Here is a 17,520-nt window from a genome sequence, read left to right as displayed (position 1 = left end):
CCCCACTCCCATCTTCCCCCTCTCCTTTCCCCCTCCACTCCCCCCAGTCTCCATTACAGTGCTGGGGATCAAACCCATAGGTTCACATCGGCACTCTCCTCCTGAGCTACAGCGCCAGCCCTATGCTTTATTTTCTTAATGGCGGGAAACACAGGTGCAGTCACTTGGCCTTTGCTGGAGGGGTGATGTCCCAGCTTGCTCCAGATCACTGGCCTGAAGACTCTTCAGCATTATGGCAGGCAGGGGCCTCCATCTTCTTAGGGTCTGTCTTCCACCGTCTGGGGTGCATGTGTTTAGGCACCATTCTAGAGAACTTGCCATTCGCTTCTTTTTTTTTTTTTTTTTTTTTTTTTTTTTTGATATATCCAAAATGTGTTTATTGGGACGGTTTCCCATTCATCTTGGTTCACGGTGCTTTTAGTGCTGCTTCCTTCTGAAGGAACATCCTTCTGTAAGCCTTGCTTTTCCTCCTGTAGGCTGGCAGAGGACAGTAGAGCAACCAACACACAAAACTACTGTTTGTGCATGGCTAAAGACCGTGGTGATTTTATAGCATCCTGGGCATTTCACATCCATGAAGTAGGAATTGGGGCTCTGCACCAGGCGCTTCTTCTTGTGTTTCCTCTTCTCCTCTTCAGGAGAGGGATGAAGGAGATCCTTTGCGAGAGGCATGTTCTCGGGAGGAGGTCGTCACCGCCGGAAAGCGCCATTCGCTTCTTATCAAGTTTGCGCAACATCGTGTGGCAACACAGCCCGCTGGTGTGTGGGTCTGCAGCGTGCACATGCTCCCGGCCCTTTGAACCGCATTGCTGGCTGCCGCTGAGCCAGGCAGGAAGCTTTAGGGGAAATTCCTATACTTCCACGGGAGAACGCTGCCGACCCTTTAAAAGACTGTTCAGAGAACTTCAAAGTTAGTTTTTCTTCCTTTTGTTCCAGCTGAAAGTCTCTGGAAATTTAGGAGGAGCCAGCTATGGTCACAGAGTGACTCAGGACAAGCCAGCGTGAACTCGACTCCCAACATTGAAGTGAGCAAGCATCCATGTCCCCCATCTTTCCTTTGGGAACTTGGGCTCCAGGACCCTGGATTGAACATGTCCAGAAGTGTGTCTCCATCTTTCCTTTTTGAACTATGGCCTCAAACTGAACATTCTCATAGATGATGCCAGCACCCACTGTACTTTCCTATATGAATATGCATCAGTTCTTGACTGACAACCTCCATCTTTCTTTCTCTAGAGAAAGCATTGCTTTGGAAAGAACCCAAACACTCTCTTCCCCTGATGCAGATAATAAATCTTTACTCTGTGTGTGTGTGTGTGTGTGTGTGTGTGTGTGTGTGTGTGTGTGTGTGTGCACGCGCATATCCACACGCGTGCTGGTTCTGGAGCTTGTACTCAGGACCTGGGCACTGTCCTTGAGCTTTTGTGCTCAAGGCTAGAGCTATACCACTTGAGTCACAGGTCTAGTTCCAGCTTTTTAGTGATTAATTAGAGATAAGTCTCTTGGACTTTCCTGCCTGGGCTGGCTTTGAACTGTGAACCTCATAGCTCAGCTTTCTGAGTAGCTGGGATTACAGGTGTGAGCCACTAGCACCTGGTCAATCTTTCCTCTGTGATCTATTGGTTGTGCTCTTTGGCTTTGCTCTTAGTTCAAGTTAACTAACATAAACCTAGGACCTAGTCATATATGTAGACAATTGTCTATTTCTGTGAATAAAGACTATTTCTGGTTTGCCTTTCTAGTGGGAATCAAGAAGAATATAGTTGTGAGCCCTGCCTACATTAACCTGTCCTAGGATTAGATACCATATCTAGCTAGCAGCTCCAGCTGGGACTATTCTTTGGTTGAATTGCTGGTACTTTGTGTCATGTGCCCATAATTAATTTGATGTCTGCAGAACTCAAGCTATCAAATGGAGTGCAGCATCACAGGACTTGTGTTCCTGCGTCCCTCAGTTCTCTATGGATGGAGGCAATACCTACTATTCTACCTGCATTATTGCTATTTGTTTTCATTTTAATTTTCCATTTTAAAACACATCCATAAGAAATTACAAGATGCAAAACAAATGGTCCTACGTGCATTGCATCATGATGGTAAGTCAAAGACCGGCAGTATTAGGGCACAGGCACTGGTGGCTCAGATCTATCATCTCAGCTACTCAGGAGGCCGAGATAGGAGAACCAAGGAAAGAGCCAACACAGGGCAGACAAACCAAGAGGCTCCAGCAAGAGTCAGATGTGGGGTGTGGCTCAAGTGGTAGACCACGAGCCATGAGAGAAAACGCAGAGGGAGAGAGTCTCTGAGTTCAAGCCCCAGTACCGGTACCAGGGCCAGCTAGTAGACATAGATGCATGGTGCTTCCCAGGGCCACCATTACCTGGAGTGGAAATTCTTGCTTCGGTGATCTTGCACTATAGTCCAAGACAGTAGAGGAATAAGTTGGGCAAAGATACAACTGCACAAGTTCAAACTCTGACTGACCTCAAGGCAAGCCCTCAACTGGGAACTGTATTGCAGAAGTCTGGCCCAGGGACGGGGAGGCTATCCCGCTCTTCACAGTGAGGGCGTCAGACCTCCCCCCTCAGCCAAGGTCTCCTGCTCCTCATCCAGAAGAGGAGGGTCCTGCAGCCAGTGATAACCCTGCAGGACAGGACAAAGGCCTGAGCCCTAGGCAGGTGACAGGGCAGCAGCTGGGGAAGGGGCGGTGGGCGGGGCAGCCAAGGGCATCTGCTAGACCTCCCAGAGGAGACATGCAATAAAAGACATAACCAAGGAGGAAGGAGGGGGCTGCACTCAGATCTCAGGAAAGACAGTCAGCTGTGGTGGGAATGAACAGCACACTGGAAGTTCAGAAAGGTCACTGTGCTCGGGATATGGGAAGGAGGAGGATGGGGAGGGGGGCTTGTGAGACTCCCACTTCTTCACACCCAGCTTCTGCAAGGTACGTTCCTGAAGTCTTGTGGTCCCTAAATAATCTGATTGTCAGTTTTTTAAATATGTTTTTTAATTGTAGAAATACTGTACAGAGGGGTTATAATTTCATGAGTAAGGTAATGAGTACATTTCCTGTCCAGCATTGTTACCCCTTACCCTCCTTTGCTTTTCCTCTGCCATCCCTTTCCTCTCTCCTCTCTCCCTCCCCCCCCCCAGTTGTAAAGTTTGTTTTCAACATAGTGTCTTGTACATCTCATTGTTACAATGGGTCAACCTATATCCTTATTTCATCATTTTGTTATTTCCCTTCCCCTCCCCAAATTAGAAAAATGTATATACAGGACTGGGAAGGTGGCTCAGTGGTAGAGCGCTTGCCTTGCATGCCTGAGGCCCTGGGTTCGATTCCTCAGCACCACATAAGAAAAAAGCCTGAAGTGGCACTGTGGCTCAGGTGGTAGAGCACTAGCCTTAAGCTGAAGAGCTGAGGGACAGCGCCCAGGCCCAGAGTTCAGAACCCACAACTGGACCCCCCCCCCCCGCAAAAAAAAAATGTATATACAAGATGCAGGGCACCAGATTGTCAGTTTTTGCAGGACTTGAACTCAGGGTCTGTGTGCTGTCCCTAAACTCTTCAGCTCAAGGCGAGCACTCTACCACAGTGCCACTTCCAGTTTTCTGGCAGTTCATTGGAGATAAGAGTCTCATGGATTTTTCTGCCTGAGCTGGCTTTGAACTGTGATCCTCAGATCTCAGCCTTCTGAGTAGCTAGCATTATAGGCGTAAGCCACCAGCACCTGCTCATACATACTTTACACTAGGAATCATTTTTTGCTAATAATTAAAGAAATGAGGGTCATAGTATTAGATTGAGTCATATTAAGGCACAGAGGAGGTTGAGTCAAGTGACAGATATGTCATCCCTGCTTTCATTGAAAAATACACACCCACGCATCAACTCATAGCTCATTATTAATGGATCAGATCTTAGATGTTGGCCACTCTCATGAATTTGTAAAAGGCAACAACACAAGCCTAACATTGACCTTGGGCATCTCATCTGTTCCTTCCTAATTAGGCTGTATTTAAATGAACTATCTCTGGAAGGGAAAACAGATTACTCACGTTAAATGGCTTTCTTAAAATACTTCACCAGAAAAGAAAACCTGTACTTCTCAGCACTTCTGCCACCACACATTGATTTCTTTCCCTATATATTACCATCTGTCCCTTTTTTTGGGGGGGGGTCAGTCATGGGGCTTGAACTCTGGGCCTGGGTGCTGTCCCTCAGCTCTTCAGCTCAAGGCGAACTCTCTACCACTTGAGCCACCTCCCCACTTCCGGTTTTTCCAGTGGTTTATTGGAGATAAAAGTCTTATGGACTTTCCTGCCTGGGCTGGCTTTGAACCTTGATCCTCAGATCTCACCCTCCTGAGTAGCTAGGATTACAGGTGTGAGCCACCAGCACCCTGCATACCATCTGTCTTTCTAGTAAGAGTATTTTACTTCTTTTTTTGGAGGTTAAAACAACTGGGTTAATTCTGTCACTGTTTATGAAGGCATCTAACTACCAAGGGCAGGCACACCAGCAGTTCCAGTCAGATAGGCCTGTCCGGCCTCCCAACTCACAAGCCTGGATGACGAACTTCATCTAATTTCTTTCCATTCACATAATCTGCTTCTTACCTGGGATTTCTCACCTGGACTTGTTTCTAAACACATGTCTATGCTTGTGGTCTTTGAACTGTTATTGTATTGATTTTTGTCAGACCCGTCTCTGATCATTAATATAGTCCACAGTAATACATTTCAACCATTAAAGATTTAAGGCTTTCTTTTTTTTACCCCCGCTCAGTACCAGGGTTTAAACTGAAGACCTGGTATTTGCTGGCACCACTTCACTGGAGCCACACCCTGGGCCCTTTGTTCCCTTTTACTTCAACCTCCCTCCACCTTTCCCTCTCCTTAATCCTTTTGCTAAAGAGAAGCCCCAATGGCAGGGTTACAATCTCAATTGCTTCCACTTTCTCTAGATTACAGAACCCAAAGCATCATCTGAGGACCTTTGGAATGCCCCTTCTTAGTCTTTGACCCAGTGCATCAAATAACAATCAACAGATCAAGTCAAAAAAGAACTCAAGAGCCAACCCCAGGAAAAGGTGAGGAGGAAAAGGTGAGTAGAATCCCTGCTCCTCTTTTCCTCCCTGTAAAAGCTCTGCTATCCCCACTTCCCCAAGATGGGGCTTTGGAGCAACAGTCCCTAATCATATTTGGCAGCTTGCCCAGTGTTGGTGGCTTATGCCTAGAATCCTAGCTACTAGAAGGCTGAGATCTGAGGATCAAGGTTTGAAGCCAGCCTGGGCAGAAAAGTCTGCAAGACTCTTATTTCCAATTAACCAGCAAAAGGCTCAAGTGGTAGAATGCAACCTTGAACAAAAAAAAAGCCAGTTCCTGAGTGCAAGCTCTAGCACAGGCATTCAGAACAGATTGACAGCCTTAGAACCAACCTGGCTCCTTCCTATGAACTCTGTTTTTCTAGTGCATATAATAAATAGAATTAGAGATACAAAGCTTTCCTTTCCGGTAGCTTTTTATGAGAATCCACGCAAGTGTTTTGGTATTTCATATTTTGGTATCACACTTAACTTTAAGTTTACAATTTGGAATGAATGGCTAATGCAATAAAGAAAACAGGAAAACTAACCTTAGTAAACAACCAAGGAAAGCAAATGTGACCCCAGAGCAGGAACACCTGGGGAACACCTGTGTGTCAGGTGGGGTCAAGGCTGGAATCAGGTGTGCGCGGGCCTCCCGTGGCTCCCAGGCTTAGTGTCTGGCTCCTCTCTTTGTCTTTCACTTCCGCCATTCAGCAATCTTCCCTGCAGGGCCGCCCAGTGTGGAAGGCCGGCGGAAATACCAGAAGGATTAGGGGATGGCCTCCATCCTTAGGGAGATGTGCACACAGGCAGAATACTGATACAGAGTGCCCGGAAGCCCAGAGAAAGGGAGGACAGGGCTGTTTTCAATGAGAGAGATGTGAAAAGGAAGATTTCAGACACAAATTACAGTTGCTCTAGACTGAAGGACAGGACACGGCTCTGTTAGGCAGATGGGAGCGAGGAAGGCTGACTCCAGGACCGAACACAGGCTCTGTGGAGGATGCAGAAAAAGGGATATAAGTATGATATTATTATTATTACTTCATTACTCTTATTCTTCTGGCTACTAATTGTGTGTGATGGTATTGAGGCTTGAACTCAGGGACTGGGTGCTGTCCTTGAGTTTTTTCCCTCAAGGCTGATTACCACTTGAGCTCTCTCACGACTCCACGTTTGGCTTTTTGTGGGTGAAATGGTGATAAGAGTCTCATGGACTTTCCTGCCTGGGCTGGCTTCAAACCACGATCCTCAGATCTCAGTCTGATACCTAGTATTACAGGCGTGAGCCACTGGTGCCTGGCAGAAGGTGCATTATTGATCATTAAGCACAAGATAACTGTTCACTCACTGTGCTTTCATAGTGAGCAGGCCATGGACTGTACAAATGAAAAACAACTGAAATTAAGCAGCGCTTGTCCCTACAGAGCATTATGCAGTGAGTGTTGAATCACTGTTGTCTATAATACAATAGGTTATCATAAAATGGATTGTTTTAACCATTTTTAGGTGTGCAGCAGTGACATTAACTGTATCTACCCTTCACCTGGTGGTTCACCATCTCAGCCATCCCTCCCCCTCTTCAAGCTGGGTGAAGAAGGGAGAAGGCATTGTGGACAGATTGCTCTAATCACAGTATGTCAATTGACTGAGCTGACCTAATTTGCTGTGGGAAAGGTCAGAGAGAAGTTGAAGGTTACTGAAAGAAACTTGGTGCAAGAAGCATGGTCCCTTGGAAGAAATGAGAGAGGGAAAAACTGTAATAAAATAAAATAAAAAAGGGCTGGGAAGGCGGCTCAGTGCTTGTCTGCATGCATGAGACCCTGGGTTCGATTCCTCAGCACCACATAAGCAGAAAAAGTCGGAGTGGCGCTGTGGCTCAAGTGGTAGAGCGCTAGCCTTGAGCTGAAGTGCTGAGGGACAGCGTCCAGGCCCAGAGTTCAAGCCCCACAATAACTACTACTAATAATAATAATAATAAATTAAATTTAAAAATCACCATTTATCTACAAGGACTGGTTGTGGGAGGGTAGGTAAAGAACAGGGACTTAAAAGTTATTGTTAATATCTGCACTATCTCTAAGAAAAAAGTTTTCCACTATTAAAAAAAAATTATAAAAGTATCTTAAGTAGCCAGGTGTCTGTGGCTCATGTTTGTAATCCTAGTGAATGGGGAGTCTGAGATCTAAGGATTGAGGTTCAAAGCTAGAACAACAGGAAAGTCCAGGAGATATTTATGTCCAACTAATCAGCAAAAAGCTGGAAGTGGAGCTGTGGTGCAAGTGGTAGAGACCTAGCTTTGAGTGGAAAAGCTAAGACAGAGCTCCCATTCTCTGATGTTCAAACCTCAGTACTCTCTCTCTCTCTCTCTCTCTCTCTCTCTCTCTCTCTCTCTCTCTCTCTCTCTCTCTCAAAATAAAATCATTTTAAGCAATCCAATCTCGCCCCCTTCTGGCCAAGAGGAAGAACTCAGCCAGAGAAGCGATTTGGGAAAGTCAAAGGACAAAATAGAGAAGGAAATGTTTCATAGCAGGGAGGCATTTATTCTAGGCTTGGCACTGGGATAGCATACACATACACACACACACACACACACACACACACACACACACACACACACAGCAGCAGCAGCTTCTGCAAGAGCAACAAACACCCTTTCTTTCATAAAGTCTCTGTTTTTATTGTTGTTTGTTTTTTTGTCAGTCGTGGGGTTTGAACTCTGGGCTTGGGGCACTGTTGCTGAGCTTTTCAGCTCAAGGCCAGCACTCTACTGCTTGAACCACAGCACCACTTCCGGTTTTCTGGTGGTTAATTGGAGATAAGAGTCTCACAGACTTTCTTGCCAGGGCTGGCTTTGAACACGATCCTCACTCAGATCTCAGCCTCTTAAATTGCTAGGATTACAGGTGTGAGCCACCGGTGCCCGGCCTAACACTTTTATACACTAGTAATGTTCTGATTTTTAGATAGGATTCTGCTTCCTGCAAAATCTGCCTTTTTAGGCTTTCCATCCTGGCTGAGATGACTGGCCAATGCCTCCACGCCCCGCCTCTTTCCATGTGGACTTTCTGCCTGGGCTGTGTCCCATGGACGGCGGATGAGAGGTTGGTGCCATCATGCCCCAAAGGTGGTTCAAAAGGTCTCACGTATATGCTCAGGCCAGCCTTGACCACTCATCATCTCATGCTTAACTTCATAAATAGTGTTCCGCATTCTTAAAGGAAGAAAAAGATACTTTCTGACAGGCAGGCTTTTAGTAAGTCATGATAAAACCAGAGACGTTTTGCTTCGTGCTTCTCCATGAATCCCCTTAATACTCCTGAGGAGCCTAGAGGCCCTTCTCTCCACCAAATAAAGATAGTGAGACAGGAGAAGAGGGAACAGAGGCAAAGATCGCTGAAAAGGAAGATGGGATGGGGCAAGCCTCTGAGCTACTAGTGGGTTGGTTTTAGCCTCTAACCTGGACACCTGACCGGGAGTGTCACCTTATACCATATGAGGTCTTGTCTACCTGCTTCCTGGTGGCTGGGGATGGGGGGGGGGGAGGGAAAGAGGAGGGGAAGGGAGAAGAGGAGAAAAGGGGAGGAGGGACTGGAGAGAGAGAAGGGAGAGGAGGAGGGAGAGGAGGGAAGGAGGAGGAGGAGAAAGGGGGAGGGGGAGGTGGGGAAGGGCGAGGGGTACAGACTTCATGTAAGAGAGTGAAGAGTTGGACCCGGACTTCAGTAGGCCATCTCCCTACAGGAAGGACTCCTGTCCCTCCCTGGGTCGGCTTCAGTGTCTCAAGTCTGTTCCAAGTCTTGAGGAAGAGGAGGGGTGTCATCTCCACTGGGCCACTATTTCTCCCCATTATGTCGTCTCCCCTTTTGGTTTCTCCCTTGTACTCTTGCCAGCACCACAGGGACTCCACTGAAAAGCACCCGGAGACACCTGGCGTGTCAGCTGCTGCAGGCCTCCACTGGATTCCAGATGAGGGTCACACCTGCGCAGCTGCTCCTGATGCAACAGGCAAGGATGATCACCAGTATTCCCCGTGTAGGAAAACCATATCCAATGACACTGGTAACTTTGGACCAACCCACATGGGCTAAGATGTTAGTACTATCCTTTCCTTTCCTTTTATTTTTCTTCCTCTCTTCTCTCCCCCCCAACCCCCACTTCTATTTATTCATTTTTTTTTTTTGTGGGCCAGTACTGGGGCTTGAATGCAGGGCCTTGAGCTCTCCTTGGAGAGATCAACTTCTCACTGGCTTTTTCAGCGGGCTGGCTTTGACCTGCAATCCTCAGATCTCAGCCTCCTGCATAGCTAGAATGACAGGCATGAGCCACCAGTGACAGACTTTCTTTTGCTCTATTGTGAGGAAATGTATGATCTCAAACTGACCCACCAGGAGGAGAGAAGCAAGCGCTGAAGGGAGAAGACCAATGGTACACACGAATGACACTCACACTGAGTGAAGATGACTCTGAAGAAGTGCTCATTGGGACGTAATTAAGGGCCCACACAACTGTTGGGACAGTGATGATTTTCCTTAAGGGCAGTGTATTAGTGACTTTTGCATAACTGTGACCAAAATACCTGTGTGCATAAGTTGGGTTTCTTTTGTTGTTGTTTTGTTTTGTTTTGTTTGTTTTTCTCCAATCCTGAGGCTTGAACTCAGGGTCTGGGCACTGATCCTGAGCCTCTTTGTGTTCAAGGCTAGAGATCTACCTCTTAAGTCACGGCCACTGCAGGCTTTTTCTGAGTTTATTGGGAATAAGAGTCTCCCAGACTTTCCTGCCCAGGCTGGCTTCAAATGATGATCTCCAGACCCCAGACTCTTGAGCAGCTAGGATGACAGGCGTGAGCCATCGGCGTCTCGCACTGTGCGAATAACTTCAGGGAGGAATTAATTTTTGGCTCGTGGTTTCAGTCCATGGCTGCTGGGCCCTGGGTACTTGAGCAGAACTTGGAGGCAGGAGCCCATGGTGGGGGAGGGGGTGCTTCTTCACCTCAAGTGTGAACTTCAAAGGCACCCCTCCCCCATGACACACTTTCTCTAGCTAGCACCACCTGCTAAAGTTTCTATCACCTCCCAAAATAGTGCTACCAGCTGGGGGCCAAGGGCTGCACCGGAGAAGAGGGGGCTGTTGGGGGCTCTTCTTGTTCAAACCAGGAGCAGAAAATAGGCCTGGCCAGACAATCAAAGTCCCAAAGAGCCCCTGCACCCCTCACCCCGGCCACCAGCAGTCTTGTGTGCAGGGCAGAGCCAGGACAGAGTTATAAAGGCTGAGTTCCAAGGGTGGCGGGCAGACCCATTGGTTCCAGCTTTGGAGCGAGAGCTAAGGACAGGCCACATTATAATGGAGCATGTATGGGTGTGAGGTCATTCCAACCCGGAAGTGGGAGGGGCTAAGGGAATAGAATAGAAGGCATGAACTTGTTCAAATACATTGAATTCACCTGTGGAATCATCGCCATGAAATCCCCTTGTACTGTTAACATATGATCATTAAAAAACAACAACAACCGAAAACACACACAGGCCGGGAGCCAGTGGCTCGTGGCTTCCCAGGAGAGATCTGAGATCTGAGGATCATGGTTCAAAGCCAGCCTGAGCAGAAAAGTTCGTGAGATTTATCTCCAATGAACCACCAGAAAACCAGAAGTAGTGCTGTGGTAGAGCAATAGCCTTGAGCTGAAGAGCTCAGGGATAGCGCCCGGGCCCAGAGATCAAGACCCACAATAGACTGAGGGAATAAGAAAGAGGCAGGAAACTGTTCTGAGGGTACCCCCCCCAACAATGTTCTAAGGGCCCCAACTAGCCTTCACCACCCCCTATTGCCACTTGGGGATCCCTGGAAACACACCCGGTCACCTCTGGATGTGAGCAATGTGTCCAGATGTTCCATTTGGCCAGCCAGAGCCAACATCTGGACCTTGTTCCCCGCAACTCTTCAAGATTGTTTTCTCATTTATTCCTAGGAATGTGCAGAGACCCTGCTCCGAGCAGCCCAGAGCCGGGCCTTGTGCTGCAGTGGAGGGGTGGTGGTGGTGGTGGTAGGGGGGTGGGGGGTGGTAGGGGGGTGGGGTGTGGTAGGGGGGTGGGGGCTGTGCCCTGCAGGTCTCCAGGCTTCCCATGGCCTTTCCACTCAGCCCAGGACTCTGAGCCAGCCTCAGGCGGGACCTGGAACTCAACTTTATTGTTAATGTTTTTTTGGTGGAATTCAGGATGCATCTTAATGCTATTTGAGTGGCATACACTGAAATACTATCTCCAAATTTAACAGAGAGGAAAATCCAAGAGAGAGAGAGAGAGAGAGAGAGAGGGAGGGAGAGAGAGAGAGGGAGAGAGAGAGGGAGAGAGAGAGAGAGAAAGAGGGAGAGAGAGGAGAGAGAGAGAGGGAGAGAGAGAGAGAGAGAGAGAGAGAGAGAGAGAGAGAGAGAGAGAGAGAGAGAGAGAGAGAAATAGGCAGACAGACTGCAGCCCGGTGGAGACAATGCCCATCTTCTTCCTGATGACTCTGGGAAGCAGAGATAGCGGCTCTGGTGAAGACAACACCCCTGCTGAGCCTGGAGCAGACCTTCATAGGGGCGGTACCAGTGACCAACAGTGACCAACCAGATGCCAGAGCAGCTGAGACTCACCCGAAGGGCTATAAAAGTGCTACTCACATGCTACATAGACTACTGATTTCTAGGCCTTCTTTCTCTCTTGCTCTGAAAAGCCTGTCATCATCTGCTCCTCCTCCTCCTCCCCTCCTCCCCCTCCCCCTCCTCCCCCTCCCCTTCTTCCCCCTCCTCCTCCTCCTCCTCCTCCTCCTCCACAACTTAAGAAAGTTGTCCCAGCCAGAGTGCTAGATGAGGCCTTATATCAACCCACTAGTGGCAAGAGGCCATCTGTACCTTCCCTGGTATATCACCCCCATTTTCAATGAGCCTTGCCTTTGCTCCCCCTTTCCCTGCCACATCATTCTTATTTGGTAGACAAGGGAAGGATTTCTAGACCGTATCAAGACTTGAGTACGTTGCTGGAACGGATTCCATTGCCGAATCTGCCTCTGCTCCCAGCGGGAGAGGACGGTGCAGGGCCGCCCAGGAGCGGCTTAGACAGCTTGCTTACGCGAAGTGGGTCAATTGGCTCAGGTCTATTTTAGAGGTAAGGTAGCATTAGGAGATTACAGGAAGTAAAGAAATCTTCTACTTATCCTAAATGGTGATTAGAAAACTCATGACTACCAGCTTTTTGTTACTTAAGGTGAATGTATAAAATCATTCCAGCGACTTTTTTCAAGTCACTTGGAAGGAATTGGGGTGGGAGTAGCATAATATAGCTATGTATATTGTGTTTCTGTTTGTCATGTAGGTTTTAACACTTGTTAAGATGAAGGGATAATATCTTTCTAGTATTTCTTCTAATTCTGTGTGTGTGTGTGTGTGTGTGTGTGTGTGTGCGCGCGCGCGCGTGCGTGCTGGTCGTGGGGCTTGAGCTCAGGACCTAGGTCTGTCCCTGAGCTGCTTTTTGTTCAAGGCTAGTGTTCTACCACTTGCGCCACAGCTTCACTTCTGGAGTTTTTTGGTAGTGAATTGGAGATGATGTAGACTTTCCTGCCAGGGTTGGCTTCAAACTGTGATCCTCAAATCTTAGCCTTCCCAGTAGCTAGAATTACAGGTACAAGCCATTTATGCCTAGCTCTAATTCTTTTGAGTGAGTTTACATTCTCTAGCGAAGCTGCATCCTAGAGGGTTAGAGGATTTTCTGGAACTACATAGAAAAGGCTACAATTCTAGCGTGGTGCTGTGAACTTGAGCAATTCACGATAACTTAAAAGAAAAAGCAGGTGGGCTGGGAAGGTGGCTCAGTGGTAGAGTGCTTGCCTTGCATGCCAGAGGCCCTGGGTTTGATTCCTCAGCACCACATAAGCAAAAAGAAAAAAGCCGGAAGTGGCGCTGTGGCTCAAGTGGTAGAGCACTAGCCTGGAGCTGAAGAGCTGAGGGACAGCGCCCAGGCCTAGAGTTCAGGCCCCACAACCAGGACCCCCCCCCATAAAAAAAGAAAAAGCAGGTAAGATTTCTGGTAGTTCTGGGGGCAGATGGCAAGAAATGAAATGATTTGAAAAAAATCTATTGAAGGTCAAAAAAGTATGAGATGTTTGAGTCCTGTCTATGAAAAAGCTTCCCTCTAGATGGGTATAGCCAGTGATGCACCCCCCTCCCCCCACCCCTGGCCAGAAGACACTCTCCCCTCAGGACGGAGGGCAGGGTGCTGGCCTTCTGACGGCTGTTTCTAAGTTCCAGACAGGTGTGACCAAGAGGAAGATGCTCCCTTGTTGTGCCTGGTCCCGGCCTGTGGGGTGGAAGGCATCCTTAGGCACAGGACCACCTGCACGAGGACCCGCCCCCTTGTCTTCATCCTATGGTCATGGTCTCATGCCAGGAGAGGCGAGCTGAGAACTGAGCACGTCCATTTCCTTCACCTACGCCCTTACCTTTACACCCAGCTCCAGAGCCAGGAATTGGAGGCCACTTTTAGGAGAATAAGTCAGCCAGAAAAGAGCCCTTAATTTCTTCCCCCAGGAGCTGACGTCATCTGTACTGGTGGAGACAAGTTTAAGATTAAGGGTACTAAATTTAGTTGGAGCCTGGGCACCAGTTGCTTGTATCTGTAATCCTCACCAATCCAGAAGCTGAGGGCTGGAAGCCGCAGTTCAAAGTCAACCCAAGGCAAATACACCTGGGAGACCCCATCTTCAAAAACAACCAGCAAGCCAGGCGCTGGTGGCTCACACCTGCAATCCCAGCTACTCAGGAGTCTGAGATCTGAAGATCACGGTTCAAAGCCAGCCCTGGGCAGGAAAGTCCATGAGACTCCAATTAGCCACCAGTGGCGCTGTGGCTCAAAGTGGTAGAGCACTCGTCTTGAGCAAAAGAACTCAAGAATAGGCCCTGGGTTCATGCCCATGACTGAACATAAGTCAGAGTGGAGGCATGGTTTGGGGAGCAGTTAGGTCCCTAGGGCATTGTTGAAAACAATAGAGCAGACTACCATTAGTGGTGTTTAATAGCTGGGTGCGGCTAGGGAGAGAGCCAGCAAAGAGAAACCTGCTCAAACCATGCCAGTCCAGAGTGAGCGAGGGCACACACACAGCCAAGGCCTGAAGAGACAGCAGCAGATGAGGAAGCATGCAGGGGGATGAGGAGTAAGGGCGGGAGAGAGATGGGACCAGCATCTTCCACTCTAGGGAAGTAAGAGTAACAACAAAATGTCCCAGGGCGTTGAAGACCTCAGTGTAAAGTGATTGCAGGAAGGGATAGGGGGAGCATTAGGGCCCCTGGGCACAGGTTGAAACTTTAACTGTAAAAATCCAGAAACACAGCAAATCAAGGACTGACTTGCTAGATGGGGTCCTATCAACATTCAAAGGGACTTAACAAACAAGCCAGAGAATGGGAGAAGGTTTGTGCCAGCTATCCATCAGACAAGGGCTTAATACCCAGAATATACTTAGAGCTCAAAAGATTAAATCCTCAAATATTAAATCCACAAAGATTAATAAATAGGCCAATGAAAGACGGCTCAGAAGTAAAAACAGCCAAAACACGAAGACATGCTCAACATCTTTGGCATAAAGGAAATGCAAATCAAAACACCATCAACGGCTGGGAATGTGCCTTAGTGGTAGAGTGCTTGCCTAGCATGCATGAAGCCCTGGGTTTGATTCCTCAGTACCACATGCGCAGAAAAGCTAGAAGTGGCACTGTGGCTCAAGTGGTAGAGTGCTAGCCTTAAGCCAAGGAAGCTCAGGGTTAGTGCCTAGGCCCTGAGTTCAAGCCCCAGGACCAGTAGGGAGGTGGGGGAAGCCACCACCACCAATATCCCACCTCACCCTAGTTAGAATGGCCATTATCAAGAAACCAAACAATAAATGCTAGTGAGGATGTGGTCAAAAGGGAACTTTATTACACTGTTGGTGGGAATGTAAACTTGTTCAACCACTCTGGAAAGCAGTATGGCAGTATGGAGGTTCCTCAAAACACACAGAACTCCCCTGACCTAGCAATTCCACAAACCAGGTTACAATAAAACCATTGTCATGCAGAAGCACTAACTCACCACAGCCAAGATCAGAGTCATCCCAGATGCCCCTAAGGGAAAAGTGGGTCAAGATAAAATATATATGTATATATAATTTTATTCATTAGAATGATATTGTACCATTTGTAAGGAAATGGAGTGACAGAAAAAATTATATTGTGAAGTAAGCCAGAGCTGTAGAAACAAAGGTCTGGAAATGTCTACCATGTGCAAAGTCCTCATTTCAATCCCTTGTCTTCTATCTTTTCTACACAACCACTTGAGCCATGCCTCCAGCCTGACTTTTTGATGGTTGATTATAAATGATATCACATAAACTTTTTTTTTTGTCTGAGCTGGCTTCAAACTGCAACCCACCAGACCTCAGCCTCCTGAGTAGCTAGATTAAGGTTGTGAGCCACCAGCACCAGGGAATTTCAATTTCAATCCCTTTTACTGCCTTCTTCAAAAAGATGAACTGTAGATTTCCCAGATATGAGAAAAGTGAATTTGTTGCTAGCAGCCATGTCTTAACAGAAAGAGGACTGGGCCAGTGACTTCTGCCGGTGGCACCAGTTACCCTGGAAGCAGGAGGCATGGGTCGGAGGATCTCATTCTGAGGCTAGCTCCAGGCAAAAACACAAGGCTCCACTTGGGAACAAAGAGGAAAGGAAAAAAAGAGTTGACTCGAGTGTCTAGCAAATGTGAGGCTTTGACTTCACACTCCCTCCAAAGGACAAAACAGGCAAGGGAGTTCTTCAGGTTGCAAGGGGCTGGGGAAGGTAATCTGACTCCCTATCTCTGACCTGTCAGTCAGCTCCAGCTGCCAACGAGGAGTATCTCTGACTGCAGACTTCCGCTCTTCCCGGCGGGAGCCCAGCCCAGCAGCGGTGTGTTCTGGTGAGGGTGGGAACCCCCCACACACACCCCTTTTTCTCCGTGGCCTTTACTGGAGTGGGATCAGGATTTATTTGGCACAACTCATGTCACAACTTTCTCCCTGTTGTGACACTTGTGGCTGCTTGTCATGGCTGAATGAAATACAGTATGTTCCTACCTGTGTCCTCATCACCAGCATACACACCAGGTCTCACCCCTTTCCCAGCTGCTGCTAGGTGCATGAATAGTGTCTGTTCAAGTCATGGCTTTCTCTTTTCTGTGTGTGTGTGTGTGTGTGTGTGTGTGTGTGTGAGTGTGTGTGTGTATGTGAGTGTGTGTGTGTGTGTGGCTGCTAGGTGCATGAATAGTGTCTGTTCAAGTCATGGCTTTCTCTTTTCTGTGTGTGTGTGTGTGTGTGTGTGTGTGTGTGTGTGTGTGTGTGTGAGTGTGTGTGTGTGTGTGGCTGCTAGGTGCATGAATAGTGTCTGTTCAAGTCATGGCTTTCTCTTTTCTGTGTGTGTGTGTGTGTGTGTGTGTGTGTGTCTTGATCCTAGGGCTTGAACTCAGGGCCTGGGCGCTGTCCCTGAGCTTTTGTGCTCAAGGCTAGTGCTCTACCACTTGGAGCCACAGCACCATTTGAGGTTTTTCAGTGGTTAACTGGCGGTGTGTGTCACCTGGGGACTTTCCTGCCGGGGCTGGTGTTGAACTGTGGTGCTCAAATCTCAGCCTCCTGTGTAGCTAGGATTGCAGGCATGAGCCACCAGTGCCCAGACTTTTCTTTTCCCAGTCATAATGGTGTGTGGGGAGGGGGGTGGGGAGGGGGTGGGGAGGGTTTGAACTCAGGGCCAGTGTGCTCTCCCTAAGCTTTTTTTGCTCAAAGTTGGTACTCTACCACTCGAGCCACAGTTCCATTTCTGGCTTTTTGATGGTTAATTGGAGATAAGAGTGACAGGGACATTTTCTGTCCAGGCTAGCTTCCAACCTCAACCTTCAGATCCTGAGTAGCTGGGGTTATAGCAGAGATTACAGGCATGAGCTCCAGTGCCTGGCTTGGAATGATGCTGTTTTCTAACAAGATATATGTATATATGGGGCTGGGAAGATGGCTCAGTGGTAGAGCGTGTGCCTTGCATGCCTGAGGCCCTGGGTTCGATTCCTCAGCACCACATAAGCAAAAAGAAAAAAGCCGGAAGTGGCGCTGTGGCTCAAGTGGTAGAGTGCTAGCTTTGAGCTGAAGAGCTGAGGGACAGCGCCCAGGCCCAGAGTTCAGGCTCCACGACCGAACCCCCCCCCCAAAAAAAAGATATATGTATATATATATGTCAGTCGTGGGTCTTGAACTCTGGGCCTGGGCACTGTCCCTTGGCTCTTCAGCTCAAGGTGAGTGCTCTACTACTTGAGCCACAGTGCCACGTATGGTTTTCTAGTGGTTTATTGGCTCAAGTGGTAAGAGTGCTAGCCTTGAGCAAAAGAAGTTCAGGGACAGCACCAGGCCCAGA

The 17,520-nt window shown here is 48.2% G+C and overlaps 1 protein-coding gene across 1 annotated transcript; it reads right to left on the bottom strand.

Moving 5' to 3' along the window:
• Positions 1 to 362: 362 nt before the first annotated feature.
• Positions 363 to 699, bottom strand: LOC138809146 (small ribosomal subunit protein eS27). Its single transcript, XM_069995580.1, has one exon. The coding sequence runs from the start codon at positions 670 to 672 to the stop codon at positions 418 to 420; it is 255 nt and encodes an 84-aa protein (XP_069851681.1). The 5' UTR covers positions 673 to 699; the 3' UTR covers positions 363 to 417.
• Positions 700 to 17,520: the final 16,821 nt, after the last annotated feature.

The sequence above is a fragment of the Dipodomys merriami genome, unplaced genomic scaffold (genome assembly GCF_024711535.1).
Source record: "Dipodomys merriami isolate MVZ:Mamm:240054 unplaced genomic scaffold, mDipMer1.0.p SCAF_487, whole genome shotgun sequence".
NCBI classification, from domain to species: domain Eukaryota; kingdom Metazoa; phylum Chordata; class Mammalia; order Rodentia; family Heteromyidae; genus Dipodomys; species Dipodomys merriami.
This window is presented reverse-complemented; position numbering and strand designations above follow the sequence as displayed.

What these genes read in the sequence shown, in the direction of transcription:
- LOC138809146 (XM_069995580.1), bottom strand. Translation starts at nt 672, where the DNA reads ATGCCTCTCGCAAAGGATCTCCTTCATCCCTCTCCTGAAGAGGAGAAG.